Source organism: Balaenoptera physalus (assembly GCF_965194825.1).
Source record: "Balaenoptera physalus genome assembly, chromosome: 13".
Taxonomy (NCBI): domain Eukaryota; kingdom Metazoa; phylum Chordata; class Mammalia; order Artiodactyla; family Balaenopteridae; genus Balaenoptera; species Balaenoptera physalus.
Window position 1 is genome coordinate 69248401 of NC_138892.1, and position 17141 is coordinate 69265541.

The 17141-nt window shown below is 38.6% G+C and overlaps 1 protein-coding gene across 2 annotated transcripts in view; it reads left to right on the forward strand.

Annotated features, from left to right (window-relative positions):
* NELL2 (neural EGFL like 2) overlaps positions 1–17141 on the forward strand; it is a 601925-nt gene that overhangs the window by 188057 nt on the left and 396727 nt on the right. For both annotated transcript variants that reach the window (XM_082422567.1, XM_082422566.1), the window contains one exon: positions 12211–12336. In XM_082422567.1, coding sequence (XP_082278693.1) covers positions 12211–12336 — 126 coding nt within the window. The remainder of the gene's footprint in view (positions 1–12210; positions 12337–17141) is intronic.

The following is a 17141-nucleotide window of genomic DNA, read 5'->3' on the forward strand; positions in this document are numbered from 1 at the left end:
CCTCCAATATGCTTCTAATTTCACTGCTACATCCCTGAGCAGTCTTTCTCAGTCCCCTTTCTTTACTTGCCCCTGGAATGTTGAAGTTCCCCAGGGCTCCATCTTAATTTTTCTCTCCTCATTCTGAACCCTCTCCCTGGGTGGTGATGTCTAACAGCATGGCTTTAATTACCTTCTCTGTGCTTAGGACCCCCAAATCTTGATCTCCAGTTTTGAGCTCTAGGGCCACATATCTGACTGCCTTTTGGACATTTCTACTTGGATGTGTCTTAAGCACCTCAAAATCAACATGTCTAAAGCCATACTCCTCTGTAACCCAAATGCATTCCTCTAGTTCCCCACAGCACAGGTCCATCTAGTTGCTGAGAAGGAAGATGTTATCCTTGAGAGCTTCTCTCTCTCATCTGCAGGTATACAGTCAGTCCCAGAGTGCAGTCACTTTTAGATCCCATATATATTGTTTTGAATCTGCCACACTCTCTCCATATTCAACTAGAATAGACTGTCACAGTCACAGGAACCCAAACTACTAGGAGAGCTTCCTCCTAGCTTCCAGTTTTGCTCTTCTGTAATCCATCCTCTACCTTGCAGTTAAAAAGATCTTGCTGAGCAACTCATGTCATCTCATTCCCCTGCTTAATGCCCTTCGGAGAAGCACACACCGCCCCGCCCCCCGCCCCTCCCCCCCGCCCATGCATGTGCTTATGTGGTCCTAGGATATCTCTGGAAGGTTGCACCAGAAATTAGTAACCGTGGCTGTCTTGGGGATTTGGATGGGAGAACTTAGTGGCTGAAGGTCAGACTTACTTTTATTGTGCACTCTATTGTATCTTTAAAATTTTTATACCATGTGCACGTATGATGTATTCGAAAATTGACTGAAAAAACCAGTTGATTTCCATTGATCGCAAGATAACGTCAAACTCTTTCATGTGGTTTGCAAGACCTCAACACAAAACTGTTCCTGCTTGTTTCGTGAGCCACATTGAATGTCTTGCTATTCTTTGAATATGTAAAATTCTCTCACTTTCCAGCATTTGCACATAGTTCCCTTGTTTGAAATGCTCTCTTCTTTCCCATCTCCTTTAGTCCTCTGCTCAGATGTCACAGCTTCTGGGAAGCCTGTTTGACTAGATTTTGAGCCCTCACTTTTTTTCTAGGTAGTACTATCCTTATCAGACTCATAACATCATCATCATCATTATTATTATTATTATTATTATCATTATTATTAATTGTGTCTCTTGTCAGAAAGACTACAAGCTCTGCAAGGACAGATACATCTGGCTTATTCAAGGCTATGCCGTTGGTTTCCATGTTAGCACTTTGGACATAGTAAGAAATCAATAAATATTACTTACATATGGATAAACTACTCATGCATTTGTTTCCTCTGCCCCTTAATATTTCAAATTATCTCACCTTGCCCCATAGGTATTAATTGATGATCCACTCTCAACCCTGTCTCAAATTGTCCTACTGCATGTCTTTCTCTATCTCTCTCTGTCTCTGTCTCTCTGTCTCTTTATATATATATAATGTCAGGAATCCTAAAGCTAGGAGAATATAGTCTGTTAAGAGTAGCAAGAAACTGATATAATGCTAATGGTTTCACTCTTCTTGAAGAATGTACCATACAATTTACAATGAATGAATTTTTAAAAAATAAATGAAGGAAATATGTTCAATGTACCCTTTGCTTAATTTCATGTGAGATGTCAAAAAAATCATATGTTTAAGTAGCGTATGATAGCTATAGTTTTTAATACATAAAAATTAATATTTGGTAAACAAACTCATTAGTGCCACTGACTTTAAAACATGATTGCTGGCAATTCCTTTAAATGCTAGCTTATTTGTAAATGACATTTTAATTTATTCTTTACTGATTTTTCACTGAGCAGCCTACTTTGACTTGCAAATTTTTTATTCTTAAAAATACTCTTATCTTCCCAAATGTGACTCTCAATTCTCCTTCCAGAATTACATTTCTCAGAACTTCGTCTTTTTCTTGATTTATGAATTAAATTTTTGATCTCTTTGCCAACTTTCCCAAGCCAGTTTTTCACAGCTGGTGGGCCAAGATTTAGTAATAACCCATACTGATCTGTATCATTCTTCAGTATGAGGAGTCCTTGCTGTTGAGCTGTATGACTTAAGACCTTACTGGCTGAGCAAGAAGGCATTAGTGTTCATTACCATGCTAATATAATCTTTTTACAGGACAGTGTTGAAAATGCTGTTGCCTTAGAAATACACCATGCTTTTAAAAAAAAATGGCACCAGTGACATGCAAGGCATAAGATGGGGGTAGCTGGGTTGCATGGCAGAAGCACATAGGTGAGGGGGCAGCATGCCTGAGTGCACACTGCCTCCAAGGTTAGTGTGGAGACCAGTCTATGGCCAAAAGGAACATTAACTTGGGACCTGGGGTTTGGAAGCAGTGTTCTCATTTTGATTGTCACTCATTAACCGTGTAAACTTGTATCAGAGGGATCGTCCAAAAACACAGATCGGATTCAATTAATCCTCTCCTAAAACCTTTCCCATTTTGTATAGGATGAAGTCCAAATTTTTTAATGGGGCTCACGAAAGTTTCGTGATCTGACTGATCCCTGCCACCTTTTTAATTTGTCTCTGGCATCCCTGTGCCTCCATTTCTTCGATAGTAAATGACTGGGATTAGTTTAGATGATTTCTAAAATTCCTTTCGGGTCTAAAAATCTATGATTCTGAATAGTTACAAAGTCGGCCTCAGCTTTCAGATAGGGTAAAAGGGAATTTATAAATTTCTGTTTCTAAAATATATCAGCTTGAATTATCCTGGGGCAAGGGAAGCTGTTCAAGTATAAGAAACACAGTTTACTTCTGCTTTTTAAGTTTGGTAGAGTAGGATTGTGTGTCCTACAAAATCCTAGAGAATCAGATTCTTCAGTGCAATCATATAGATCATGTTCTCTTTGTTAGAACTGTAAATTATGAGGGCTGGTAACGACTTGGAAACCTCTAGCCTTTGTCTTTACAGATGATTAAATTAAGGTCCAGAGAGATGAAATGCCTGTCAGGTTTATAACAGAGCCAAAGACTAGACTCCAGCCTTCTTTATTCCCACCGCAGTGTTTTTCCGTGACACAAGACAATTTCACCACTGTGGCTTATGTTCACTGTTCATACAAAAAAGCCCATGTCTAAGTGAATGCCTGGGCAGTATCCTGGGAAGACAAAGGATTCACTCTGCCAAGTTGAGCTCCAGGTCAGGCCAGTGTGAATGAGGATACTTATCTTTTCTCCTTCCAGATGAAAAGCCATGAAAGGGTCCATTGATTCCTTCAGCAGATATTTAGTGAGGGCCAGCCATTATTCTAGAACAAGGTCTCTACCCTCCAGAATCTTATATTCCAATAGAAATAGACAACAGACATACTAACAAATAACTTAATAAGATGCTTTCAGACACTGATAAGTAACGTGGAGCAACTGGGGCTGGGAAGGTTACTTTAGATTTAGTAACTACCTAAGACTCTGACTTTTATTAATTCATGAACATTCTCCTTCACCTTGATTGTACCTTTTTAAATTAATTACACAATTGCACCTTACTAACTCTTGTGAGATGTATTTTTCTATGCTGCTTCCCCAACCTCCTCCTTCCAAATGCTTTAATGTCTTCATATCACAACAAAGAAGATACCTTTCTTCTATTTCTTGGGCATTTAAGTGCATTTGCATGTGTCTTCTATCCCATAACAGTGTTTCCGGTTTTTTCCTGCACAAACTTCATTCAAATGGAATGTTCATCATTCCTCAATATTTCATATTTTTGCCATCTCTGCTGCCTACACCAGACTTCAATCTTTACAGTACTGTTTTTTGAATACCTCTGTTTGACAGGAAACTCTCTTCTTTGGCAGCGCCTTCCAACTTTGTGCAAGTCAGTCACTTTAAGCCTACTTCTTCAAAAGCCACTTTCAGTCCTGCCACACCATCACATATTCCTTGGTTGCCTCTGTCCTTAGTCATCAACCTTCCTCTTTTTTTTTTCTTTTGGCACTTAGCATATAAGACCTCATGTTGTTATTCACGTAAGTATGTCCTGGCTTCTTAATTTCATTATAAGCTCCTCAAGTTGGGGGAGGGAAGAGTTATAAAATCATTTGTATCACCAAATATAAATTCCCTAATCTGTTCTGAATTAAATGGTGCTCAGAAGAAATAGGCACTGTGTTAAGAAAAAAAAGTTGGTTGCTCCCTATTTAATGCACATGGTGTATGTTTCAGATAGACAGTATGTGTCACTTCATAACATTATCATTTAAGTATTATTTCTTCAGCTAGAGTTTGTCTTTTTTGCCTCATGCAGTAAATAGACATGTTTCATGTCCATTATATACTTGTTGAATAAATGAATGAAGATTTTTTAAAAACAACTAGATATTTCAAAGTCTGTACTTTGCTCATGTACATTATGATTTTTAAGGAGGGGAATGGGGACAGGATAGTAATATAATGGTTCTGAAATTATTTGACCATGCAATACTGTCTTTTCAAACAACCATGAATCTCTTAGAGATAGTACTCTCTAAAATGTAGGCTTAAAACATAGAAGGCACCTAAAAGGATAATGATGATAATGATGATGATATTACTATTTCCTGGATTGTAAGTCCTTTTAAGGCAGGGTTTATGCTTTAACGCCCTTTGTACTGAATTTTGGAAAGGATGTTAAAAGCCCCATGGTTCAGCAATGTACCCTTTGCTTGAATCTCTACAGTGTGTCCAGCCATGTTTGAATTTTTCCACCTGGCCGGAAGCTACCTTCTAGCAGCCCTTTCTAATATTGTGCTGTTCTCCCCACTTAATAGGGAATTCTATTGAAGCATACTCTGTCCATGGTACTATCCACCTATGGTTGTTGTTTTACCCCTTAGGGTTATCAGTATGACTGAAACTCCAGTAAAGTGACTTGGACATAGAAAACATTCAATAAATATATAGAGAATTGAACTGAATTGTAAGAATTTGACTCATTGAGTTTTTGAATTGGGATTTGGAACTAAAACATACCTTGGATTAAGATTGAATATGTTTTTCATCAGATTACTTTTTAGTTGTGCCATTTTTGTGCCTGTGAGTATCTGCAGATGTAAACGGAAATGACGTTTATGTAGCTTTGTAGTTCTAGTATGTAAATGCGACTCTTTGGAGAGTTCCTTTCCTGAAGATGGGGCATGAGAAATTTAAAAAGGCAATTGGCAATTAGGTATACAGTATTGCGATGATAGTTTTTTGGCATTTTACTTCTTTTCCCCTCACAACACTGCTCCAGGAAATAGGTCTGACACTTCATATCTCTTTGTCGTGAATCCTATATTCCTATGTGATCCAAATCACTCAAATTCCTAAAAGGCTTCATATTAAAATAGGTTCCTCATTTTTGCTTTACAACCCTATGTTGAATTGGGTTGGCCAAAAAGTTCCCTTGGGTCTTTCTGTAAGATGTTATGGAATATATTTTCTCTGACTATATGACAGCTTAAAAAGGAAACATCTGCAAGAGAAAATTGGACAGGCTGATGTCCCCCAACAGTCTGGGATGTAGACCTAACAATGAGCAATTGTTAGAGACAATATTTAGAAGGCCAACATACCCTTTCACAAATTATCCTTTATTCATCTTACAAATCAAAATATTCCATAGCTTGTAGCTGTAAATAGAGCCACATTAACAGAAATTACCCCAATTTACTGTCTCTTTTCTCCATCCCGTCCCATAGGACTTTAGTATTCTCAAAGTTCCCATTCCTTAAGTGTTCTTGGGAAGGATCTAGGTTGCTTCATACTTACTTACGAGTTTGATTTGCCAGGTTTGGTGGCTACTCCTGCTGGGGTAGGCTTTCTTCTCTAGGGTAGTGTTTGGAGAGAGGCACAGTGTCTTCTGTACTTAATGCTTGTTTCAGCTGGACTCAGTCCTGCTCCAGGCACTGAAGCTACTTCCTTGACTCTACCAGGAACTATGATCTCTCACTAGGAACTACTCTTGTTTTGAGGTGATGTCACAGTGTACTCAGTGGTGTTTCCTTTTGATAACTAAGATGCTGTCCTTGGGTTATGTTCATTATTCTTGGCTCTTTCATCTCCAAAGATAAATTCTTCATGCTTTTGTGCACGTGCACTTCTTTGTGGCCATCCCTCCAGCTCACAGCTTAAGCCCAGGGGGCTTCTACAGTGGTTTTCAGTAACATTGACTTCTCCTCATTACCCTCTCAGAAGGGCAGGGTTAAAGTCCTTTGATCCAGCTGAACACCTTAATAATCCCATATGATTCCTATTATGATCTTAGGACTCTGGAAGCAAATGAGTTTTCATCATATTCCACCAGGGTGCTTGTAGTTTGATTTTTTTTAGGCTGTAATTGATTGTGATACTTTCCTTACAGACCAGTGCAAACATACAGAAGTAGCAGGAGTAGATAATGCTCCATGTGTGCTTGAGAAGAATGTATATTCTGGTTTTTTTTGGATGTAGTGTCCTGTAAATATGAATTAAGTCCAACTGGTCTATTGAGTCATTTAGGACCTCGCTAGCCTTATTAATTTTCTGTCTGAAAGATCTGTCCATTGATATAAGTGATATGTTAAATAAAGTCTCCTACTATTATTGTATTCCTCTGTTTCTCCATTTATGTCTGTTGGTATTTGTTTTATGTATTTAGGTGCTCCTATATTGGGTGCATATGTGTTAATGAGTGTAATATCCTCTTCTTGTATTGATCCTCTTATCATTATATAATGTCCTTCTTTACCTTTCTTTATGGAACTTGTTTTAAAGTCTATTTTGTCTGGTATGAGTATTGCTATCCCTGCTTTTTTGTCATTTCCATTTGCATGAAATATCTTTTTCCATCCCCTCACTTTCAATCCATGTGTGTCTTTTGCCCTGAAGTGAGTCTCTTGTAGGCAGCATGTTGTAGGTTCTTGCTTTTTATCCAATCTGCCACTCTGTGTCTTTTTTTTTTTTTAAGTTTAATTTTTATTTATTTATTTATTAATTTATGGCTGTGTTGGGTCTTCATTTCTGTGTGAGGGCTTTCTCTAGTTGGGGCAAGTCGGGGCCACTCTTCATTGCGGTGCGCGGGCCTCTCATTATCGTGGCCTCTCTTGTTGCAGAGCACAGGCTCCAGATGCGCAGGCTCAGTAGTTGTGGCTCACGGGCCTAGTTGCTCCGCGGCATGTGGGATCTTCCCTGACCAGGGTTCAAACCCGTGTCCCCTGCATTGGCAGGCAGATTTTCAACCACTGCGCCACCAGGGAAGCCCCACTCTGTGTCTTTTGATTACAGAATTTAGTCCATTAACATTTAAAGTAATGTACTTATTTCCATTTTAAACCTGGTTTTCCAGTTGATTTTGTAATTCTTTTTTCCTTTCTTTGTGTTTTTGGTTTTTTTTTGCTCTTGTGGTTTGATGGTTTTCTTTTGTATTATGCTTGAGTTCTTTTCTGTTTGATTTTTGTCAATCTATTGTATGTTTTTGATTTGTGGTTACCCTGGTTTTCAAGTATGTTGATCCATAACTGTATCTACTTGCTTTAGACTGATAGTCGTATAAGTTCAAACACATTCTAAAAGATCTTCATATTTTTTACTCCCTTCCCCAGTGTTTTGTGATTTTGATGTCCTATTTTACATCTTCATGTTTATCCTTTTGCAGTTAATTGTAGTTATAATTGCTTTTACAAAAATTTTTTTTCTTTAATTTATATAATGGCTTATTTAAGTGACCTTCAATCCTTTTATATATTTGTCTTTCCTATTGTGATTTTTCCTTTCCTGTAGATTCTTGCTTCTTTTCTATTTAGAGAAGACCTTTCAATATTTATTTAGGGTAGGTATGGTATTGCTGTATTCTTTTAATTTTTGCATGTCTGAGAAATTCTTTATCTCTCCTTTTATTTGAAATGATAATCTTGTTGGGTAGAGTATCCTAGGTTGCAGGATTTTTCCTTTCAGGACTTTGAATGTATCATGCCACTCCCTTCTGGCCTGCAAAGTTTCTGCAGAGAAATCAGCTGAAAGCCTTATAGGGGTACCTTTGTAACTGACTCTTTGTTTTTCTCTTGCTGCCTTTAGAATCCTCTCTTTATCTTTAGCTCTTTCCATTTTAATTAAGATATGTCTTAGTGTGGGTCTGTTTGGGTTCATCTTGTTTGGGACCCTCTGTGCTTCCTATTCCTTGAAATCTGTCTTCTTCTTTAGATTTGGGAAGTATTCAGCCATAATTTCTTCAAATTTTCAATCTCCTTTTCTCTCTCTTCTCTTTCTGGAACCCCTGTTATGCATACGTTGCCACAGTTTATATTATCCCATAGATCTCGTATGTTGCTTTTATTGTTTTTTCCTTTGTCTTTCTGTCTGCTGTTCTGATTCAGTGATTTCCATTATTCTGTCTTCCAGATCACTTATTCATTCTTCTGTGTTATTTAGTCAGCTATTCATTGCTTCTAGATTGGTCTTTAGCTCAGTAATTTTCTAATTTTTATTGGTTCCTCTTTATAGTTTCTAGTTCTTTGTTACAGTGATCTGCATTTCTATTGTTAATCTTTTTTAATTTCTTTAGCATTTTTATTACCTCCTTTTTGAACTCAGGGTCTAGTAGACTGGTGAGGTCTGCTTCATTATTTGTTCTTTCAGAGAATTTCTCTTCTTTCAACTGCCAGTAGTTTCTTTGCTGTTTCATTTTACTTAACTTTCTCTGTCTCTATGAATTTAGGAGAAACCGTTATCTACTGTGATCTAAAAGGGCTGTTTTCATGTGGGAGCATCCCTGTGTAGACTGTATGAGTCCGATATTTTTGTTGCAAGGGCTGTTTTTGATCTGGATGCCAGCCACGTCTTTCCCCAGAGAATGCTGGCCCTTAGCTCCTTGATAGGGAGTGTGACTGACATTGTGGTGTCCAGAGACTGCACAGCAGTGTTGGACAGGGCCTCCTCTTTACTCTGTGGCTGTCACAGCCCTGTCAGGGGCGGGGTCTGCTCCCCAGTTCTTGGACTAGAAGCCCTGAGATCCAGGTTCTATAAGGCTCTGTTGCCCTTGAATGCCTGCCTGCTCTGTCCCAAAGGTTGTGACCAGTGAAGTAAGTGAGGCCCAGGGAACATATGTGCTGTCTCTGCAGGCATCTGTGGTTTTGCCCAGAAGCAGCCCAAGGTTGTGTGCGTCCCTTTCTCCACTGTGTTTGTCCCAGACCTAGTGCTAGGCTGCAGTGTGGAGTGGGCTGGTGCTGGGGGCTGGAGTGCTGTGGCTGCAGGAATCGAGATGGTTATGCTGCTTCCTGGGGCCTGGGCTGCCTCTGTGGCAGGCCTCTCCCAAGACCTGTGTGCCCCAGATCTGGCTCCAAGCTGTGGTGTGGGGTGGGTGGAACCAGAGGGCTCCCTCTGGAAATGAACTGCTGTATCCTCCTCCCCAGGGGCTGTCCGCCCAAGACATGCATTTCTGTGGTGCCACTTGACAAAGACTGCCCCTACCCTGTGAACTCTGAAAATGGGCTTCGAGTCCAGACCCACCGCCTTCACATGTGAGCCCACAATTTCTGCCACATCTGGACCCACCTCCGCCTGTGCGAGCACTGATCATGGCTCCAATGCCAGACCCACGGTTGCCATGTGTGTGCTGTGCTGACAGTGGGCTTTGGCATGGACCACTCCCTAGGCCTTCTGGGCTGTCTCCACGCAGCTAGAACGAGTCCCCTGTGAGGGCCCTTCTGCCCGAGATTTAGCGCCTAGCCACCGAGCGCTAGCGGGCCTGCCCAGCATGCATTTCAGACTTTTGGGAGTGTGTTGAGGTGGCAGCCGTCAGCTCCCCTCTCTCTTCTCCATGATTACTAGCAAGCCAGCATGCACACACTCCTCTGGAGCAAAGTCCAGGCCCCACCCATCCCAGCTGACCTCTTAGCAGGAAAGGAGGTTCCCCAGGACAAGGGTCTATGTGTGGACTTTCTCTCCTTCACAGATCCTTCTCAGCAGTGCTGGTTCCGTCCTGATGCCTTTTTCTTTCTTTCTTTTTTTTAAATTTCCAACCTGCTTATGTGGAGATCTTTCTTGCAGCTTTGGTTGTATAAGAGATCTTCTACAGCTTCCAGTTGATTTTCTATGAGAATTGTCTCACATGTAGATGTATTTTTGATGTTGCGGGAAGGTGAGCCTCACGTCCTCCTACTCCTCCATTTCGGTCCTTCTGAGTGATTCTTAACTCTGATTATGCATTAGACAAGGGGTCATCAAACTATGGCCTTTAGGCTAAATCTGATTCACCTTCTTATTTTGTAAATAAAGCTTTATTGGAACATCGTCAGGCTCATTCATTTACATATTGTCTATGGTTGCCTTCATGCTACAACAAGAGTTAAGTAGTTGCAGTGGAGAACTTATGGCCCCCAAAGCCTAAAATATTTACTACCTGGCTCTTTATTGAAAATTTTTGCTGACCCCTGCATTAGACTCTTCATAGAGAAGATTAAAAATAATGTTATGTCTGTGTTGCACCACAGATAATTAAATAAGAATTTGGAGTGGGATTTGGGGAGTTGGCACAAAAACTATTTTTTTTAAAAGCATCTCACATGAATATAATGTGTAGCCAGAATTAAGAAACACAAATAGATGATCCCTACCCTTCAAGGGTATATTTGACTTATTGGAAAAAGAAACTTACAAAAATTAATAAAGGTACAATGGATATATCTATAATGGAAGCATTTACAAAGTTCCAAGGGAGCACAGAATAGGGAGCATTTTACTTCATTAGGGAAGTTTTCTCAGAGAGACATTTAAACAGATTCTTGAAGGGTGAATCTACTGGTAGACAAGATCCACTGTGGGTGGTGATAGGGAGAGAAATAGAAGAGAGAACAGCATATGCAAAAGCACATAAGTAAGAAAGAGTGTGGCCCATTCAAGAAATGACCAGAAGCTCAGTGTGGCCAGAACACTGAGAGGGAAGAGGGAGTGAGGTCATAGAATATAAAGCCAGAAAGTAATGGCCAAACTGGGAGGGGCTTTGTATGCTAAGATGTTTGTAATTTACTGTGTTGACTTTCATTTAGAAGTTGAATGGAAAATTGAGTCTCTCTAAATCTCAGTATTTTCATCCGTCCCTCTAGCTCTCAAGTATAGCCCCCCGAGAGACTGTGTCAGCTATTTCCTTTGACACTCTCAGGACTGAGAACATAGTTGAGTTTATATGAATGGCATGACTTTTTTAGTATTGGGTCACCTGGCTGTCTCCTGTAATTGATCCCTTTCTTTTAATAGTACAAATGAGGTCAATGCTACTTTGTGGATTTACCACAAGGATTTGAGAAAGCAGACTTCTGGAGGAGAAGCACCTTGCCTGGTCAATGCATTAATGCCCTTAATGAAGAGTATAACATAATGATAAAATACCTATGAAATACTTTATGTTTCAGGCAGAGAGGGGCTATAAAATGGGGACAGTTTTATTGTTAAAATTCACATTCTTCCCAATTAGTACTAGTGCTTATTATGGCTTAGCATTTGCAAGTCTCTACACTCAAAACTTGGTGTGTGAATTACTGTGGAAGCTCTTCAATATGATATCTTGTTTTGCTATTTTACAGCTTCTCATTTCTATCAGGCTGTAGATTGTAATTTCATCTCTGTTCAACACTTACTGGTATAGCTATATCTCTACTCGTATCTCTAATAAACTACATGTTCTTGGTTTCATATCTTTAAGTGAAGTTTTTCAAGTTCTGGTGTGTATTGAATATTCTATTTACCTCTTGTAGGGTCTCCCCAAGTGTACAGAATAGCCAGTGAATCAAAAAATAATATGTGGTCGGCTCAGTGATTGAAACGTCCATGATTCTAAGGCAGCCCAGTCTCTACTTTCTGATTCGTTTTATCAAACATTCTATCTAAGGTAGATGAATGGACTGATATTTTCAGATGTATTTTAGAATGATGCAAGTTGAAATATAAAGACATCTTTGAAACTCCAGCAAGAGCTTTTAGGAAAAAATGTTATAATTTCTGTCATTTGAACCTCAAATGTTTCTACTAAAGAAGATACTTTGAATACATTTTAAAAATGCTTTTCAATTAGTAACTTTTGCCCTCTCCCCACCAAAGAAAATTATAGAGAAACTCTAGAATACTGGCCACTGTTGACCTCTTTGCCCTACTTTTTCTTCACAGACGTTGATGAGTGTGCTGAAGGGCGCCATTACTGCCGTGAGAACACGATGTGTGTCAACACCCCAGGTTCCTTCATGTGCATCTGCAAAACGGGATACATCCGAATTGATGACTATTCATGCACAGGTAAACAGTGACTATTTGTGACATAAAATCTTTCTATGCCTTAAATTTACTTTTAAAAGTTCCTTTTAACTCTAAGTGTTTGGAGAAGTGTGCCATAAATACCCCCTTACAACAAAACAAGTTATAAGCAAAAGCATATCTTCTTGATTTGGTAGTTAATTCTGAATCTGTTCTAAGGAAAGGACTAGCTCCTTGCTCTGGATAAGAAATTCCTATTAGAAATATAAAGATAAACTGAGGAACAAAATCAATATTTTACTAATTTTATACTTAAATAGTATTTATACTCAAAACTTGTGTGAATTCTATGGCAAATCTGAGAAACACCCTTAAATAATATTTTCTTTACATGACAGTTGACTTTTGAATAGAGGAATAATGACATAAATAATGTAATGTTTTCAGAAATAGATCTGTGGAGTGCTAGGAAATGGGAAAATCTTCTTCATGCCGCTGGGGAGTACAGTGGAGTATCTACATCAAAGAAGTTTTGCTTATGTTTGTGCTATGAAATATCACTCCCATCAGTACCATCCAGAGTCCTCCTCAGGGATATCTCGAGTGTTAGTAATGTCTGTAGTTGGTCCTAGGATAAAACAACCTATTCACTTCATATTCTGTAGAATATGAAAGAAAATGGTGCTAACAGAGTAGCTTGCAGCCTATGGGGATTGAAGAAATGTGGGTGTGAAATACAACATTCTTTTGGCTTTTTTTTAAATAGAAGAAAGATATACATACGATATTTTAGAAAAACATGTAAAATCATAAAAATGGAGAGCACTTAAAGTGTTCTTGTCATTTTTACTGTTATGTCCCCATCATAAGTTGAAAATATCATAAGTTGAAAATGCATTTAATGCACCTAGCCTACTAAACATCATAGCTTAGCCTAGCCTACCTTAAACGTGCTCAGGACACTCACATTAGCCTACAGTTGGAAAAAATCAATTAACACAAAGCCTATTTTATAATAACGTGTTGAATACCTCATGTAATTTATTGACTACTGTAGCGAAAGTGAAAAACAGAATGGTTCTAAGTGTATCGGTTGTTTACACTTGGTTCGCTGCCACTGCCCAGCATCGCAAGAAGGTATCATACTGCATATCACTAGCCTGGAAAAAGATAAAAATTCAGAATTCGAAGTACATTTACTACAGAATGTTTATCACTTTCGTACCATCATGAAGCTGAAAAGTCATAAGTCGAACCATTCTAAGTGGGGACTGTCTAGACTTGATATCCTGTTTATTAGTTAGAGGAAAGGGACCGTCCTTCCTCTAAATTCAAGTGTAGCATTTATATAAAAACAGAATGATGAAGATAAAATGTAATGAGAATTGCCTTCTCAGTCTATGGAGAATAACCAAAGATATTCTGAAGGTAGAAAATATATTTAACATAGAGTTGCCAATGGATTTACAGATTCTTGCTTTTTTGTCAGTTCATCCTAAACATTTCCACATTATGGGAACAATTCTGCACTTTTTCTTTAGAAAAAATGTAATCACACTGAGTGGCAAAGTATCCTGACAGAGCACTATGAAGATATTTTTCAACATAAAAAAGGAATATAAAAGAACAAGTCTTAATGAATACATGAAGAATATAAAATAAACAGTTTGCTGTAATATTGGTAATATCAATAAATCTGCATTCCAATGTAATGGTTAACAGAACAAAACAAAAAAACTAAGATAAAACTACTTGAGTGATATTTCGAGATGTACTCATTAAAAATAAGAGTGCTAGCAATTTTCAAGGAGTCTGCTAATTCTTCGGCATTAGAGACTTAAAAAGCTATGTATATTTTTGTACTTCCTAGTGATTCTTTTTGTTTTTCTTACAATCTTAAAAAGTGTGAGACAAGTAAGGAAGAGTACACAACACAAGATTTGACCTAGTGTTGAATGAGGAGTGTTTCTTGGGGGAGGGTATTTTCAAGAGGTTCATTTCCATCCTGAGCCTGTCTGTTGGCTGTAAATCCAAGCACTAGTTCAGCTGTCATCCCTTACAGAGCATCTTCTGCTTTGGCTTTACCTCTCCCAGTGTATTTTCTTTCCAAATAAAATCCCACAAATTGCTGGGGGGTTTTTTTTTTTTGGACTACTTACGGAGAATTTCCCCTTAAGATTTCAAAGTATCTAATGATAAAAATGAAGTGTCCCTTTGTAGGAATACCAAGGAAGGCCAAAATCATCTTAGGAAAAGCTGTTCAGGCCATGATTTTTTTGCCGAAGGAGCCAGAGCCAGGAATTTCATGATCTGGCAGATGATGGAATGTGTTTCCTTAATGATGCACCAGCATTTCCAACTAGCACCACGATTTCTATGCTTCCATTTAAAGTAGAGAGACTTTCTTGCCCTGAAGTTTTCTACCTACTCTGAGTAGGTCTGCAAATTTAAGAATTTCTATCCGTACATAAAAGTTGGATTTTCTTGGGAATATGAGTGAATTTTACTTTGTCCTCCAGAGTCAGGTGATCTTTGACACAACATTTTATGCTAAACCCTGCAGGGCCAGCACATATTTAAGGTTCCTGTAAAGGCAATGAATGTTTAAATTTTCCCTCTTTGAATCTTTTCCTCTACCCTTTAGCATTAGCATCTGCACAGAAGGCTTGAAGAAGGGTTTGTCTTATGGCTGAAGGCATCTAGGCTGTACCTTTTCAAGAGCTCTCATAAGACCAGAGTAGGACTTTATATCTCTGATAAAGATTGGGATTTATTTTCTCTGAATTTTAGAAACGGACATTCACGTACTTGCAGGAGTAGGCCTTCCAGAATAAATGTCAAAACACCACGGCAGAGCCATTCTCTGATGTTTGTGACTGAGCTCTTGAAGTTCTGAATTTGCTTTGCTTCTGTATCCCTGCCCCTCTTTGCTATTGAAGAGCACCCTGCCATAGCGTCACAAGTGACATCGTCAACACTGTACCCAGCAGACTCTCAAACGTGCTTACCCCATCGGAAAATTAATCATAGACATTCTAATTTAAGGAAGAATCCAAGGCAATACATGTTACTTTATAGTCAAGAACTTTGATCAATAAAAGAAGCCTTTTGTTTTTGCTTTTATAACCCTGTAGTCTGGCATAGAAATTATGTATGCTATAGGGTAATCACCTTCCACAGCTGGTAGAATTGCACAGTTTGTTTTTTTTTTTTTTTCTTTCACTTTCAGATAATTGGAGTTATATTTTTCCCATGATGAGAAAATTTTGGAATGGAAGAATTCTTACAGATAATCTAATCCAATTTCCTAACTTCTACAAATGAGGAAATTGAGGCTCAGAGAGATTAATTGCCTTACCTATGGTCATACAGTTAGTGAGAAGCAAAAGGGGGACAGAGGATAAGACTTTTTATTCTTAGCTCTTACATTAGTCACCGTTGGTTTAATTTGCAACCACACAAAAATAAGTAAGGGGAAAAGATTCATACTTTATCTAGAGCTGCATTATTCAATTTATAATATTCAGTAGTTAAACTGCGTTTCTATAGTTTCACTTCATTAGCTTCAACTCCAAGAGGAATTTTTCCCCTACAGATCGTATAGTAATAATTCTAAATCAGAAGTCAGTAGAAAAAATAGAAATTGCCATTTTCTGGGCCTCTGACTCTATTATGCAGTTTCACTGATGACTCAGTTGCACCATTTGCATAGTTTATACTCTTGATAAAGTGTTGATGCAGCACTTTATATCCTTCTGAACTCGTTAATATAATTTTCCTTCCAGTGATGGTGTTTTTTTTCTAGTTAATACTTCATCATCTCTGTCCTTCTCACATCCTGTCCTATTCTAGAGGAAAGCATGGTTATACCTACAAGAAAAGAGAAAGGAAGGAAAGGAGGGAGGCAGAGAGGGAGGGAAGGAGGAAGGAAAGAAGGAAAGAAAGGATAGAAAAGGCAGAGGTAAGGGAAGGAAAAGGGTTTGGTTTATATGAGCCAAGATGTTAGAAGCCCATTCTTCCATCTCTCTGATTTCAAAAATAACTTAATTTTCATGCATAACAGTGTCTTTATTATTTATCTAGACTAATGCCTTTCTTGGTTCACTCACATAAGCACTGATTAAATTGGGCAAATCTTTCTGAGTCTCACTAGACAGCTCATATTGAAACTAGTCTTGTGTAATGGACAAAGAATAAGATAGCTCTGGAAATAAAGATGGGATCAAGAATTTTGGAATTATCAAAGGATAAATATATTCTGAAGGAAAAGGCATTCATTTCAGATCTTCCCGATATATCTCTCTGCTTTGAGTGTTACAACTAAAAAACAGAATTCTCATTCTTTTTTTGTGTTGATGAGCTTGTAATCTTCCCCTCTTGTGTAGTTTTTTAGAGTGGCAACAGGAGAATGGGAAGGGTGGACCAGTCTACCACCAAGGAATGGAAAAGGTCTTGCCCAACTTAGGGAGAAAATTCATCCTTTAGGGTACTGGTTGTCCAACAGGGGCGATTTTGCCTTCCTACCTGCCAGAGGTTATTTGACAATGTCTGGACACACTGTTGGTTATCACAGCTGTGGGGAAAGGGGGTTGCTACTGGCATTTGATAGGTAGAAGCCAGAGACATGCTAAACATCCTATAATATTGTTAGACTAGCTGTCCTCTTGAGGAAATGTCTTATTTTTCTGGAACCCTTTCAACTGGGAACTTTTCTCTGGTTACTTTCCAACTGAGTCATTAATCTTTATCCTGCACAGGGCATCCAGTATAAGACAGCCTCCCCATAATAAAGAATTATATGACACAAAATGTCAGTGGTGCCAAGGTTGAGAAGTTAGGGTCACCCA